The sequence below is a fragment of the Nelusetta ayraudi genome, unplaced genomic scaffold (genome assembly GCF_046127955.1).
Source record: "Nelusetta ayraudi isolate G7.1 ecotype Tasmania unplaced genomic scaffold, CSIRO-AGI_Nayr_v1 ptg000034l, whole genome shotgun sequence".
Taxonomy (NCBI): Eukaryota; Metazoa; Chordata; class Actinopteri; order Tetraodontiformes; family Monacanthidae; genus Nelusetta; species Nelusetta ayraudi.
The window spans coordinates 1,621,516-1,636,579 of record NW_027466084.1 but is presented as its reverse complement, the minus strand read 5'-3'; the positions used below and the strand labels follow the sequence as shown (position 1 = coordinate 1,636,579).

The 15,064-nt window shown below is 46.0% G+C and overlaps 2 protein-coding genes across 2 annotated transcripts; one reads left to right on the top strand and one right to left on the bottom strand.

Moving 5' to 3' along the window:
• Positions 1–286: 286 nt before the first annotated feature.
• Positions 287–2,069, top strand: gadd45gip1 (growth arrest and DNA-damage-inducible, gamma interacting protein 1). The gene is made up of 2 exons (XM_076032361.1): positions 287–717; positions 1,498–2,069. The coding sequence occupies exons 1-2, from the start codon at positions 317–319 to the stop codon at positions 1,787–1,789; spliced, it is 693 nt and encodes a 230-aa protein (XP_075888476.1). The 5' UTR covers positions 287–316; the 3' UTR covers positions 1,790–2,069.
• A 318-nt stretch (positions 2,070–2,387) lies between these two features.
• On the bottom strand, positions 2,388–13,709 carry LOC142892312 (tetratricopeptide repeat protein 39A). The gene is made up of 18 exons (XM_076032360.1): positions 13,491–13,709; positions 12,493–12,597; positions 11,073–11,204; positions 10,874–10,926; positions 10,288–10,355; positions 9,949–10,013; positions 9,000–9,099; positions 8,842–8,907; positions 8,633–8,741; positions 8,361–8,428; positions 6,287–6,346; positions 6,018–6,179; positions 5,830–5,921; positions 5,245–5,365; positions 4,983–5,094; positions 4,772–4,886; positions 3,961–4,077; positions 2,388–2,816 (listed from the first exon to the last, which is right to left on the bottom strand). Exons 1-18 carry the CDS (start codon positions 13,526–13,528, stop codon positions 2,708–2,710), a joined length of 1,692 nt encoding a protein of 563 aa, XP_075888475.1. The 5' UTR covers positions 13,529–13,709; the 3' UTR covers positions 2,388–2,707.
• Between the last annotated feature and the right edge of the window lie 1,355 nt (positions 13,710–15,064).

The window sequence follows — 15,064 nt, the reverse complement described above, 5'->3', positions numbered from 1 at the left end:
GTAGTCGCAAACCTGAGGGTGATATCAGTGATCTAAGGCTGATTACTACAGCTGATTACTACAGCTTGGAGTTTAAGCACATACAGTATTTTCTCATTTCTGGAGAGCGCAGTGACAGACTAGAGACGTGTATTTGTGAAAAAGAGTAAAAGAAAAGTAACTTTAAACAGTATAGGATTAGTAAAACAGCTTCAATAAAAATACGTAGACTCGAGGAATGTAAATGATTTTACTTACCGAAAGAAGCTTTTTCTGGACAGGCACAGCGGAAGACGACTCTGCGTTTACTGCGGGTCCTTGTGGTGAGCGAAGGAACATGGCGGCCTCCGTGCTGTGTAGGAGGGCGGCAGCTCTATGCAGGTCGTTAACGGGATTTTCAGCCTCTAAAACAGTACTTTCTGCGAACTCCCAAAGTGGCGTTATTTTACAAACGGCATCCTACAACCCGAAGCCTTTAAAGCTGAACCTCTACAAGCCCTACATCCCGGACAAGGACAGCGAGAGGACGCCGGAGTGGCAGAAGACGGCCAAGTATGACAGAAAGCTGTTCGGTCGCTACGGCACGTCGTCGGGCATCGACCCTGCGTCGCTGTGGCCCACTCATGAGCAGCTGGACAGGATCGTTGCCGAGGAGAAAGAGTGGCATCCTCCGCTAGAAGTGATGCTGAAGAATATCGAAGCCAAGGAGAAGGAGCAAACTCAGAAACGACTGGCGAAGTAAGTGTTGCCATGTCTAACGACACTGCGTCAATTATCGGACAGTCACCGTGTGCCTTTTCACACATAGAAAACTGTTTTTCATATGTTTTATTTATTCATTATACACCCAAAGAGTTTGGAGACTAGCATTTGGGATATTTGTGTTGTCCAAACACGGACCTTTTCTCATATTTAACCTATTAAATTATTTAATCACATCAAGGTTAACGTTAATGTTTATTAAATGTTCTATAAAACGTTAGGATATAAATGGGGTTCATAAAACCGAGGGAGGATGAGACCTCTCTCCCCCCCCCCCCCCCCATATTCTAATCAGTTTAGGTTTAAAATGTTTTAGAGTAGAGCTTTATATATGTGTATCATTGGAAACTCGCCAGTATCAAACACTGAATGACCTCCAAAATGATTGTATATTTCAGGTGGTGTTTGTTGATTTTTATTTTATTTTATTTAATCTATTATTTCAATCACCTTCTTGGTTGTTATCCCAACAGATGCTCTTCTGGCCATGCGTCCATCCAGTTCTTTTACAAGCAGTGCCCAGTTCTCATTCATTTTTCAGCCTATTTCATAGTGCTCTACAATTACAAAGATGGACCCATTTCACTGTTATGATAAGGATAGAGATTGGAAAAAAACAAAACAAAACAGAAATCATATGTGCAGAATTTAAGATTTACCTGAGCGTTGTCCTTCTGGGAATTTCATGTTTCTCAGCACTCACATGACATATCACAGACTTTTTCATCAGTGCTTTTTGACATCCATCTTTTCTAGAGAGAAACTCATCGCCGCCAACATGGCCAAAATGCCAAAGATGGTGGCGGACTGGCGCCGAGAGAAACATGAAACCAGCCGGAAAGCGAGGGAGGAGAAAACCCGGCGTGCTAAGCTGCTAGCAGAAGCCAGAGAGCGCTTTGGCTACTCGGTGGACCCCCGCAGCCCCAAGTTTTTGGACATGGTTGCCGAGATAGAGAAGGAGGAGAAGAAGAAGAAGAAACTGATGAAGCGCAGGCAGAAGGAGGAGCAGACAGCAACTCCCGCCACAACCCCAGCTGCTTCCTCATAGTCTCGGAGAGAGGGATGAACAACTACCGGGCCTTGGGCTGACTGTATTTCATGAGCTGGGAGGTTGACTGCATAACTGGGGAATTTAGACTCTTAACTCTATCCAGAGTTTATTTTCTCTGCATGTTCGTGTTTCATGACTGTCTCCTTTTTTTCAATCATTAAATAATGAGTTGTTGCACAGTGTTTTGTTTTTTTTGTGTAGAAGGATAACGACATAACGTGCAAAGATCATTTAAGAAAAATACACTGTTTTTAGGTAGAATTTATTTCTGTAAAAATATTTTTTTCTTCTTCTGAAAAACCTTTTGCTAAAGTGCACTCACTGAACGACCTGTGGGCCCTCCACAGTAAATTGGTTTCAGTTCAAACCACACAGACGCGCGCACTGAATGCGAGATTGAAACCTCGGCGAGCAGCTGTTTCACATCATGTGATGGCGCTGCAGCCCAACAGAATGGAAGAAACTCATGACTCATGTCCACAAGACTGACCAGCGGGCCATTTTTCATAGTTTGCTGAAGAAAATGTCAGTTATGTTCATCTCGAAGTCAGCGTTTGTGTGTCTTCCCAAAGTAAATCTAAATATTGTTTGAGACATGTTTAACAAATTTTTAATGACATAAAATTAGTAAATTATTAATTACACCTAAATGATTGAAATTACAAGAGTGTATTTTTTTTATTTTTTTTTTGTAAACAGTAAAATGCCTAAGAAGACCATATCACCCATGCCAAAGTCAGTTTGATACTTAAATGCTCTTGGAAGCCAGTCTAAGGAGATCCACGTTCCAACAGGCTGCCTGTTGATTTGTCCTTAAATGACACGAGCATCACACTTCAAAGACTAAACCCCAACACAGCCAGTACACCCAGTATGCAAATGGTCACTGGGTAAGAGTCCAGAGATGGACACGTCCTACGGCCGAGGGTTGTTGTCTTCGCCTTGGTCAGCCTTGAGTTTGGCCAGAGCAGCGTGTATCCTGAAGTGAGTGCGAGACTCCATCGAGTACTCTTTGTAGTTGTATCTACGAGTCAAAAAAACAGCACAGACAGTTAACGCGGTAGATGAAAGGGCAGCAAGGATTACATGTGGCCTGAGGCGGGGGGTTTATTTCCTGATTTAATAGACTCCTACCTCATACAATTCAAACATTTAATTTAATTCAGCTTTATTTTAATAATTTTCAGCTCTTATTCACGTCACAAAATCCTTGCTGAGGGAGCCACTGCTGCTTGCTCACTGCTACCTCGGGGGAGGGGCCAAACACAAAGGACAACTTTTGGATCCTTTGCGATGTTGACAGCCGGTGGGACTTTAAATTGCTGTTTCTCAACCCCATTTCAATTCAAATTGAACGTGAGCTGAGGGAAAACTCTACATATACCGACTGACAACTGTGTGAGGGGAGTATGCCACGAGCAGACAGCGACCTCTAGTGTTGAAACAGAAGATGAGCTAGCAAAAGCGGAACCACAACCTATTCCACTCCGGAACATTAAAAACAAAACAAAACAAACGTGACGTTAAAGAATAAGATTCCTTACGACGATGAATATACTGTATAAGCAATGGATTCGATTATTTTCGGACAGCAAGAATAGGTCAAACCTAGAAAAAAAAGACAAAAAAAACCCAAAACAAAACAGGAAGAAGTAAAACAGAAGGACTAAGTTAAAAAAATCATTCCAAAATAAGTACTGGAAACAAACTGAAATTGTAGGCTTTACTATAAATCAACACTATACTACAAAAACAAATTAACAGGCAACTCAAAGGCACTAAAAATTCAATAAAATGGCTTTATTGTCAGACCTTAATCCCAAAAAACATGTTCCGGCATCAAGCCTTCTGTAATGTGTGTGTTTTAAGGTCACAAATGCAAAACGTCTGTTTTGGGGAGGAGCTTTTTTGTGGAAAATGGCGAAATGCTGCTCCAAAAAAGTTTTTCAAGAACATTTCATTAAAATTGAAACCTGCCTTCAGGTCAGTCAAAACTTCTATGAAACGACCCAAAGTAGAAACCGTAAAAAAAAAAAAAAAAAAAAAACGCCGCTACATTAAATTCTAGTGTAGCCAATGTAAAACTGAGCTCACTGTCAAAAGGTGTCAAATTTTTAAATTCATTAATCTGTCAGTTAAGAGGCAAAAGATGCCCAGCATGAACTTACTTGGCTTTAGTCAGGAGCTTAATGGCCTCGTCCCTCCTGCCCTGATCTATGTAGAGCAGACTGAGCTCCACCAGAGTGTTGGGCACCACGTAGTGGTCGAACCTCATCTTCTTTTCCCTGAGCATGCGCATAAGAAAAAGACTGGTTAATTAGCCGACACGGTCAGTTCATTTCGCCATGTACGCAACTCACAAAAAGTTAGGGATATCACCTTTAAGGGTGGAGTTTGTGAAACGTGTGGAAAGTTGCTGCAAAGGTCATATTACACTATGAAAGCAGGGCATTCAAGGAGAAATGTACGGTGGCCACTTCTTCCACAACCATCATGTCGTTGCACAGTTGGACATTTGCATTTAAAAGTTTGCGCAGGGTCAAATTAAATGGATTTTAAGTTGACTGCATTTTAGGCAAATTCTGAAATTTCACCTGAAATGCACGCCCCCTCGAAAAAAAAAAAAAAAAAGCAACCAGATTTGCCAACTTTGCTAAAACCTGTTTGAAAAAAAAAAAAAAATGTATTTCGGTTCCAGTTTCTCGATGACTATTGTTTTGGGAGACACTGTCATAAAAAGTTGACATGTTTTGAATGAGCTAGCTCATAGCTAACCAGACCTTCTGGATTCAATATTCGTTCGGGATCAGAGACGGCAGCTTCTTCCTCCAGGTTGTTGGCACTGAAATTAGGAATTGAAGTGAACTAATTCCGGAAGAATCGGAAAGTTAGTCTCGGTTCTAATCGAAGCGCGATGCCCAACCCTAGGAAACGGCTGTCATCGCTCTTCCACGTTGGAACGGCTGCCGCAGAACTCACATGGAAAACACTTTTTGGAAGCAGTCCTCCGCCGCCTCTGCCCTGCCCTGGTTCTTCAGACACAGACCCTTCAGCAGTAAGATCACGCAGCGGTCGTCCACTGAGAACTCGTTGACTGGAAGGCGAGCGCACACGCACAAAGCGGAGAAGTCACGCACCCCTGCCGGCAATTTACTGTAGGCGCTGACAGTCGTTCAGGCTTTGGTTTTACCAGGAGCGTCCATGAGGGTGCGCTCCGCCTCGTCCAGCGTCTCCATCATCCCGTCAGTCAGCTCCGGCCGTTTACTGATCATGCTGAAGCCGTTCCACATGTACATCATCTCCTGGAAGCAAAGAGAGGAAGCCGTGTGTGTGCGTGCGTGCGTGCGTGCGTGCGTGCGTGTGTGTGTGTGCGTGCGTGCGTGCGTGCGTGCGTGCGTGCGTGCGTGCGTGCGTGCGTGCGTGCGTGCGTGCATGCTCTTTCAATGCTATACCAGCACTGGGATGGGCAGCTTGACGGGGCAGTTGGCCTTGTAGCGCCGGGCTTTACGGATAGCAAACTTCTCCGTTGGAGGAGACTTCCCAGCTATCTTCTGCTTGAAGGTCGGCACTTTCCTGAAGACACGGGACGACATGAGAGAAAAGCCCGAAGCCGACGTGGCAGAAAGCTCGGAGAGCTGCGGCACTTCCTGACCTGCCAACGACGTAGCGTAACAAGGAAGGAAGGGCTTTTCCGGGACAAGTCACAGACGTGGACTTGCTGCTCCTTGCATATATATATATATACACACACATGCACATCTCTCTCTCCCTCCCTGCTATGTATATATATATAAATATACAGGTATATATATATATGTATTGTATGCCATTTACCACAGTAATGCACAGCTGACTTTTCAGCAAAAGCTAAAAAAAAACAACAACTATTTAACTTTTTTTTTTTTTTAACTTTACTACAAATACGCGAGGCATGCGCAGCATCCTGGGGTTCGTGGAGACCTGGACGTTTGGTCACCAATAAGAGCACGAGGGAGCGAGGAATGGAGAAAGGAAAAGTAGTTCCGCATCAGATCTACCTGAAGAGCTCCACCTCGTTCTCCCCGAAGGGCCTGCACTCGTCGTGGGACAGCATGCTGAGGTAAGCAGCTTTCATGTACACGTACATGGCCTGCGTTGAGAGAGCGACAGAGACGGGACGGTGACTCCCAGAATCTTTGACACGTGAGACGACGAGCGCTTGGGGCAGGGGGAGGGGGGGGGGCACCTTGGACCACCGGCTCTCGTTGCTCAGCAGGTCTGCGTAGAAGTAGGCCATCTTCCAGGCGCGCTTGTAGGTGAAGCACCACATCAGCTCCCAGTAGCACATGTGGTGGAACTGCTTCCAGGCGTGCTGCGCCCTGCAGCCGTCCTCAAACAGCGCCACCGCCTGGCGGGTAGGCGGGATTGCATTGGCAGAAAGGCGATTTAATGAAGGAGCGATTATTGGCCAGTCGGTGGGAACTCACGGCAGTTGAGTGTGAATCTGAAACGCACCTCATCAATGTTTCCCTTGATGGCTTCGATCCTGCCCGCGAAGAAGAGGAAGACGGCTCCCTGAAAGAGGAGAGAGCATTTTTTTCACACAGCCGCACTGCGAAACCGCAGGGCTGAGATAACGGCAGTAACTCTGGCGTGTGTGACAGCGGCATTTCTGCGTCGCTCGCTTCAGTCCAGGCGCTCAGTTTGTTCTCTTGGGATGGGCAGGCAATGTGGTCGAAGGGTGGAGTGAAGCCAGAGATAGTAAATCCACAGGAATGAGTTACAAAACAAAACAAAACAGTGGGAACGAAAGAACGAAGCGGAGGGAGGAGAGTTCTGTGGGGGCTCGGTCGCAGGAGCAAAAAAAATAAAATACTTTTTTTTTTTTTTTTTTCGGATGAGTACAAAAAAACTGTGGCGCAACTGACTGTTGCTTTACTGCCAGAATGATGCAGGTTCAATTCTGTGATCTCCCCCTGCCCCTGTGTCCATGTGGATTCTGTCCAAGCGCTGCAGCTTCCTGCCCCGGCGGCAACCAAAGGAACTCTGAACTGGCCGGAGGTGTGAGTGTGAGTGCGACTGTTTCTGTACGTGGCCCTGCGAACTGGCGCCCCGTCCTGGGCGGGAACCCGCCTGCACTCCAAGATCTCTCATATCTTTCATTTCATCACACGTGAAACATTTATTTTTGGGTTTGTTTTTTTTTAATGTAAATTCTATAGTACTTATAAGAGTATACAGTCTTGGAATATGTTTATAGGCATTGTATAGTCTCTATAGATTAGTCTAGTTTGATTTTGCGAGGACCTGTCGAACACACTGGGGTTGGGCATCATTTGAACAAGAACGATTTCGGTTCCTAAGGATTCTCAATTCTGATTCTCTCAAGGTGCAGGGTCAAAATAAGTTGACCTGTTTTGAAGGAGCTAGCTCATAGCTAACCAGACTTTCTGGATTAAATATTTGAACTGCTCCATGAAATTCCTATCTGTATACTTTTATGACCTTTACGATGAATTTCTCAAGGTAAGTTGTTGAGGTTAATTGACGTATTTATAGAATATAGTGTTTGTTTTTGTCTTTTTTCTGTTGTCAGGCACTGCTGCAACAAAGCAATTCCCCAGCTGTGGGATCAATTAAGTCTATTCAAGTCTAATCTAAGACAGCTGGGATAGACTGCAGCGCACCAGCAACACTGAGTGCAGGGGATGAGAGTTGTGATCTTCATGACAGACAGTTTAGGCCAAAGTACCAGGAAGGTGAACAAGACTTCGACCCACTTCTGGCATTCTTTTAAGCCTATTCATTTTTTCTCTATTTATTTGACACTGATTGAATTACAACAACTCATGCAGTATAGAGAATACATAGGACCTTAAACCAACTGTGTCAATCTCTACCCGGACCGGCCACACTGTCACCTCAGCTTGAGTGGAGCGGAGTGACTCGCCGTGTTTAAACCTGTTCCAAGCGTCGACGCTTCCAGCAACCGTGTTTTCCATGCTTTAGTTGCGAAGGCGGACGCCGCGGAGAGACGGGAAATACAGGACGCCCGTTTGTTGATTGTTGGGCACGATAAGACCGAACTGCTCCGAGTGCGAGCCTGAGGGGAACTTCCCTCCGTAAGGCCACCGACACTGAGCCTCGGTGCCAACGCACCGCTCAGCTGCGGAGGAATTCTAGTGATCCTATCGAAGGCAAAACAAAACAAATTCCACATTCCGACATTTACTTCCTGTTTCCTCACCGCCTTCACTGACGACACACGCTATGAATAACTGCCACCTTCACACATGGGGAAGGTAACCTTAAGAAACAATTAGAAACACTGAGCGATCCCCTGTTAGTGCTACTTTCACCCGTTTTATGCAGGGGAGCGATGTGTTTTGTGCAGAACACATTGGCTAAGTTCGATTTGCTGTTTCAACTTTTTTATCAAACTCAACATACTGAACGTTTTTGCCTCGTCCCTTTTCCTTTTAAATGAAAAGCAGCCCCCCCCAAAAAAAAAAATCTGTGTGTCACACAGAAACACTAATCTTACTTCATTTGGATTGTTATTCCGTAAACAGTTTGAGCTGTCACTCACCCGGGGATAGCGCAGCCGGAAGGGTTTCAACAGAGTCTCGGCCTCTTCCACCTCTCCTTCGCCCGTCCCTGAGAGTCAAGAAAATGTATCAAGTATCAGATATATAGAATGATGAGTGAGCACAGTCCGCTCATTCATTCTGAGAACACATGCTAATCATCACTGTTAGCTTGTTTTTGGACTTTTTTCTTTGACTTTGGAGGTGAAACTCTCACTGTAGCAGCCAAAATGTTGTTGTTTTTATCTGAGCCAGTGTTCGCTCCTACACTCACCTAATATAAAAGTGAGGAATGTGTAGTAGCAGAGCAGCAGAAGAGCACACAGCATGGAGCGCAGGTTCATCCCGGTGGCACCTTTGCGCAGCAGAGACAGGCCGAATTCCTGGAACGCAACCAAAAAAAAAACAACCAAAGAAAAACCACGTGAGGACGGAACGTCGCGGAGCGCCGTCGCCGGTCCGCGGAACTCCGCGCAGGCCCACCTTGTCTCCGGAGAATCCGGCAAACTCCAAAAGCTTCAGTATCCGCGGAGGGAAGAGGGAGAGCGCCTGCGAGGGAAAGACGAGCCGGTGAACCTTCGCTAACCCCGTTGCGCGAGGCCGCACAAGCTAATTTGACGAGAGACGTTTTGGCTACGCACCAGATTGAAAGCACCAATCCCAAATGAGATTCCTCCCTCCAGGTGCTCGTGGCTGGGCCCTCTGTGGCAGCTCTGAGCTTTTATGAGGGAGTGCAGCTCCCTGTGGGGGGAATAGAGGGCACAGAGTCTCGTCATGAACAAAGAATATCAACCCAGAGCAGGGAAATAACAGTGTCAGGGCTCGTCTGTACAGCGTGGACGTGTGTTTTATACAGCCGTCGCTCACTAATGGCGGCTTTTAAGTGATTGAACAGTGAAACCGAACCAAGGACAAAGCAGACGTCACAACTGTGACGTCACTGAGGCGGTTTTTCATTGAAGGAGGTCACTTTTGACCGCATTTGCTTACCATAAGAATTCTATTTAGAGGCACTTTCATGCTCAGAATGTTTTTCCTCCTGACTGAATGCCCAATGTCAGCCTTACTGTCACTCAGCACCAGTGTTGTTGGAATTACCCCATAAAAGTAATCTAATTACTACTCTGTTTCATAAGCAATCAATTACTAATTACTTTAGTTCAAAGAAAGATAAAGTAACAGTTGCTCAGTGCTTTGGAATGAACTTTACTGAAGTGCAAATTTTGCAATTCCAAATATTGCCGTCTCGTTTCCTGCTCATAACGTACAACGAACCACGATATTCTTTCATTTAGACGAGATGAACTCAGAATAGTGTTTGTGTTTCCAGCTACCAAATGCAATCGCTGTTTTTTCTTCCACCGCCGCCATGCTTGTTTTGGCGCGTCATCGCATATCATGTCATTTTTTTTTAGCTTGCAAAAGATTTTGGAAAAGTAGTGGAATCGTCACTTGGTGAAGTAATTATGATATAATTCCCAGTTTTGCCACAGTAATCCCGTTACATTACACCGTTACTCAAAAAGTAGTTTAATTACAGTCGTGGATTACTTAGTAATAGATTACTGGCCAACACCGCTCAGCACTTACTTGTAAATCAGGTAACTGTTTCGTACTTTGATCCCTCCTTTGATGAAACTCACCATGTTCTCGTCCTAAAATACAAAGTGGGGATACTGTGAGTCCTATGTAATAATAATAATAATAATAATAATAATAATACATCAAATAAATGATTTCAAAGTGCCTTACATTGGATTAAGAAGCAATAAAAAGCATTGAAAATGTAAAATAGCTCAGTCTAAGGCATAAATGAGACTAAAACATCATATCTCTGGATGGCATTTAAAACTTAAAGAGATTCATCCACATCAGGACTCGCGGCTGGACCGAAATTCTTTTGAAAACGTGCAAGACAGTGGAGCGCACCTGCAGGAAGGTGAGAGCGGCCCTCTGGAGTTGGCACTCTGCATAACAAACTTCAGCGTGAAGCTCCACTGGGGGGAAAGAAAAAAAAAAAAAAAAAACGCGGACAAATATTTGCAGTTGTCCTCTGGGAAGGTTTTAAATGCACATAAGTACTCCGTCTTGGTTCAAATAGTGGTAAACTGGAAATACAGGAAACTGATCTACTCTCCCCACCTAATAGATAAAGTCTGGATCAATGAATCACAGGTCTTTAAGACCAGCTCGTCAACACCGTTGCACAAGATGATGGGTGAGGGGAGAATTCAGGTGGCAAAATAGAGGGAAAAATGGCTCTTTTAGGAAGCAAACTCCAAGTTATCATCTATGTAATGAACGAAGACATTAAAAAAAAAAATAGAGCACCTTTAGGTTAAAATATACTAAAATGGAGAGAATTTAATTCCTAATATAGTTAAGAAGGCACTAAAGAGTTAATGGGCTGCTTCAAACTACTTGGAAACTGAGTTCAACAGTTTGACCGTTTGCTGTCCCCCCCCCCCCCCCCCCCCCCCCCCCCCAACAGGTTCTAAATAAAAATCACAATTACCTTCATCGACTGCGTTGTCTCCTGACTTGCTACTCTGGGATTTTCTCCGAAACCTGTTTTTTCAAAACGACAATGTTAATTTCAGTATTTCACCTTTTGCCAAAATTTACGACCGCAGCGAAATGCGGAACGACGCAAATGTGTCCGCAAACAGACTTGACGTTAACGTTGCCGGTTGGGTGCGCGAGACTTTTCCGACCTGTGGCAAACCTCCTGGGCGCTCTTCATGGTGTTCCCCGCGTTGCTGATGTCGTCGGGCTGGAACGTCATCATGGCCTGCATCTCCAGCAGCGTGGCGTAGATGAGGGCGTGGTACATGCTCTCGCCGGCTCTGCACGGGACGACAGCCAGAGCCGTGCTACAAACAGTCTGCAAACAGCGACGGCGTTGTTTTTCGGAGGGAGGTGTGATCTTTAAATGTCCGTGTTTATCCGACCACTGTGCCACGGCTCACTAAGGGTACCGTGAGATGATGTCCGGTGTGCCGTGAAAAATGATCCAGTTTCACTTAATTGGTCTAAAAAAAAAGAATAGCATCCCATTGTGAAGTGCTTTAAAAGGAACGTGAGCCTGTTTTCCTCCCTCAATTCCTCCCAGGATATCAGCTTTATGTGCATTGAAACAGGCCCAGCTTTCACACTGAGTGAGTATAAATCACAGGTGTGTAATTGTATTTGGCGCGCTAGGCAATACAAAATCAGTACCAGAGCTGGCCCGCCGGTATTATACAGCACATGTACCGCTGACACTACAAATCCCAGAATGCTCTGCACAGTCACAACATGACGTTCATTGAAGGATATTACTTTCACTGAATTGGTTTATTGTTTGTTATTTTATTTTGAAATTGATTTTTAGCCCGTGGAAAAGGATGACCATTGCAAATGAAAACATTTTATTTATTTTGATGATTTTGCATGTGCGCAATATTAAGTTATTTATTGTATAGTATTACGCTTTGCTTGTTCTCTATTCAAGTTAAAGGAAAACTTGTTTGAGTTCAGATTAAAAGGTTCACTGTTATATCTGGAGGAAGATCTGTTCAACAAATACCAATGTTGGCCCACGACTTTTAAAAGTCAAAATCTTAAATTTCGGCCCCACTGTGTATTTGAGTTTTACACCCTTGGTATAAAGTATAAATAAATGTAGACTACATTGTCATTATGAGGCTAAAACTTGAGAAACACAGTTTTAAATGACTCTCTGGAAGTGCTAATAAAGAGACCAACACAAAGCGTTTGGGTAAACAGAGGGCCGTCTTAATGCAGCCTGACTCCTTTAGCGATCCAGCTAGTCCCGCACTCACTCACTCACTCACTCACTCACTCACTCACTCACTCACTCGCTCGCTCGCTGTTTATTTTGCAGGCCGCCGCTCTGCGAGGTGTTGAATCAGTCAGACCTTGGGCGTCAGCTTCAGCAAACACCTCATATCCTGGAGACCCGGGGAAGGAGAACCCCTCCTCTCCCTCCCCCGGGTCCGCGCTCCAGCCTCAGCTGATAGGAAGCGAAACCGGCAAGGGCCGAGGACGTTTCATAATGTTAAAAATGGGCACGACGAGACAGAAATGAAATGGCGCCGAAGAAGCAAACGCACGCCGGTGGGAAGCCGTTACCTTGGCTGCAGCCTCTGCAGGCTCTCGCTGAAGTGGTTGTTGAGGAAGAGATCCAGGGCCTCCATGCACTCAGCCAGGCACTCCCTGAGGGACATTGGCGAGGAGCTGGCGCACACACACACACACACACACACACACACACACACACACACACACACACACACACACACAATAAAGACAACGCAATGAGCAAAAACGCCCCCCACAATCATCATCAAATCAAACTTTTGAGACACGGACGTAAGAGAAAGGGGACATTTTTAAACGGACTAAATCCTATAAGAACTGCCGCAACCATGTCAATGAGGGAGCGAGTTCCCAGAAACATAAACACACATTTATTGTTGTTTTGTTTTTGTTCTTTAACAAAAAGGTGCATTGGTTATATGTGACTTTTTCCACACACAACTATGCCTGTGGTGTGTTTTGGATGTGTAAACATAAGCAGTCTGGCTGGTTTCGTACAACGCACAAACACACAGGAAGGAGCACAGTTTGGAGACGCTATTGACAGGAGCAGGGAGTTCAGTCCTTGGTGTGTCCCCCTTTTTTTGTTGCTTTTTTTCGGCACTTGATTTTTGATTTCCCCTTGAAGGCTTCCAAATCAGACCCGAGTACTAATTTTGCACTGTAACTGTAAAACGTGAGCTGGTGTGACAATAAAGTTCATTGAAACTTTGTCACTACTTGGGACAGTTAGTTAGTTAGTGTGTGTCATCAGGGCAGCAGTGCCACACTGTTGTGTGTCTGCTCCCTGGCCCAGACATGATGACAAGACACAACCATCTTGTTCTTGACTTTACCAGCTGGCATAAAGTCAACTCCTGTTCTCATTATTCGAGACGAGCGTCAGCAAGCAGGAACTAAAAAGAAAAAAAAAGGGGGGGGGGGGGGGAAGTTGCCAGTGACTCCCGTTCCTTTGTATTTCCTTGACAGGTTTGTCATCACACACACACACACACACACACACACACACACACACACACACACACACTTACTTTCCAGCAGCATTTGTTGCGCCTTCTCCGTGAGACATGACCTCTCTCCGGCCACCTGTGGCCACCGGCGGGCGCAGCAGCAGCAGCAACCGGAAGTCAGCTCGGGGCACCGGGTGGGGGGGGGGGGAAACAGCTGCTCAGGAGTCGGCGGCGTCCACGCACCGTCCCACGCTGTTTCAATAAGGTGCCGTCAAGTGGGAGAGGAGAAAAAACGTCGCGGGTGAGAAACGCGTGTACGCAACGTCTGTCAGTCCGCGGGGATAGTGACTCCGCCCCACCCACTACCACGTGACCTCAGAGCTCGCCACGCGCACACGTTAGAACAAGAAGGTGTGGATCAGCGGGTCAGGTGCAGCCTTCACCCCCCCCCCCCCCCCAAACTGACTCTGGAGTCTCACTGTGTCGAGGTGGTTTTACGTTAGTCGAAGTCATTGATGCCGCTGACGCACAAACAGTCAACTGTAAAGCTACAGTTAGGAGGCAGAGGAAGCGGGAAGTTTTCGGACACCCTTAAAATTGAGCGTAATCTCAAAAGTTTTCCGTCAATGGTCGGAAAAAATTAGTGCATGACATATTGAGAAACAGTAGAGGGCAGTAGAGACCGCCGCAGTGTGTGTGTGTGTGTGTGTGTGTGTGTGTGTGTGTGTGTGTGTGTGTGTGTGTGTGTGCTTTAAGAGCTGCACCGGTGTCTGCAGACTGACAGGCTACAAAACCCCAAAGAATGGTGTTAAACCCTTACCTTTGACTACGAAATCAGTTTTTTCTACTTGTATATTTCACAGTCATAGACTCCGCTGTCCTCCAAGTGGAAGTCAAAGATTTGGAGTTGTGCAGTGCGGCAATCAAGAATGGCACGGCCCTCAAAAGAGCCAAACACTTGTTGTTCTTTGCTTTCCATTATTGTTCACTGCTCCATTTCCTCCTCCTCCCCCTCTCCAGCGCTCAGCTCACAGCCACCCCTTAACGCTCATCTCATCAATCCAACCTCTCCACCCACACTCTCCGGCACGCTGGCCCCCTGCCCCAACCTCTCTCACAACAAACCAGGCGAGGAACCAGCTCTGGAGGATCAAGGCAAGGAAAGCTGCAGTTCCAGACGGCCAGACCAGTGCCACAGCTGTGGAAAACATCCTGCGTGATGAAGACCCTGGAGCGACTGATCCTTGTTCATCTCCGCTAGGAGGACAGTCGCTTGATCCACTTCAGTTTGCCCACCAGCCTGGCATTGGGGTGGATGACGCTGTGATCCTACTCCATCACCGAGCTCTCTCTCACCTGGAGAAACCTGGGAGTACTTTGAGAATCATGTTTTTTGATTTCTCCAGTGCTTTCGATAAAATACAACAAAGTCTCTTGAGAGACAAGCTGGAGCACACCGGAGTGGACCATCACCTCACACACTGGATAATGGACTATCTTACCAACCATCCGCAGTATGTGCGAACCCGGGACTGTGTGTCTCACACGGTTGTCGGCAGCACGGGGGCCCCGCAGGGAACGGTCCTGGCTCCGTTCCTCTTCACCCTCGACACTGCAGACTTCTCCTACAACACACCTATCTGCCACCTCCAGAA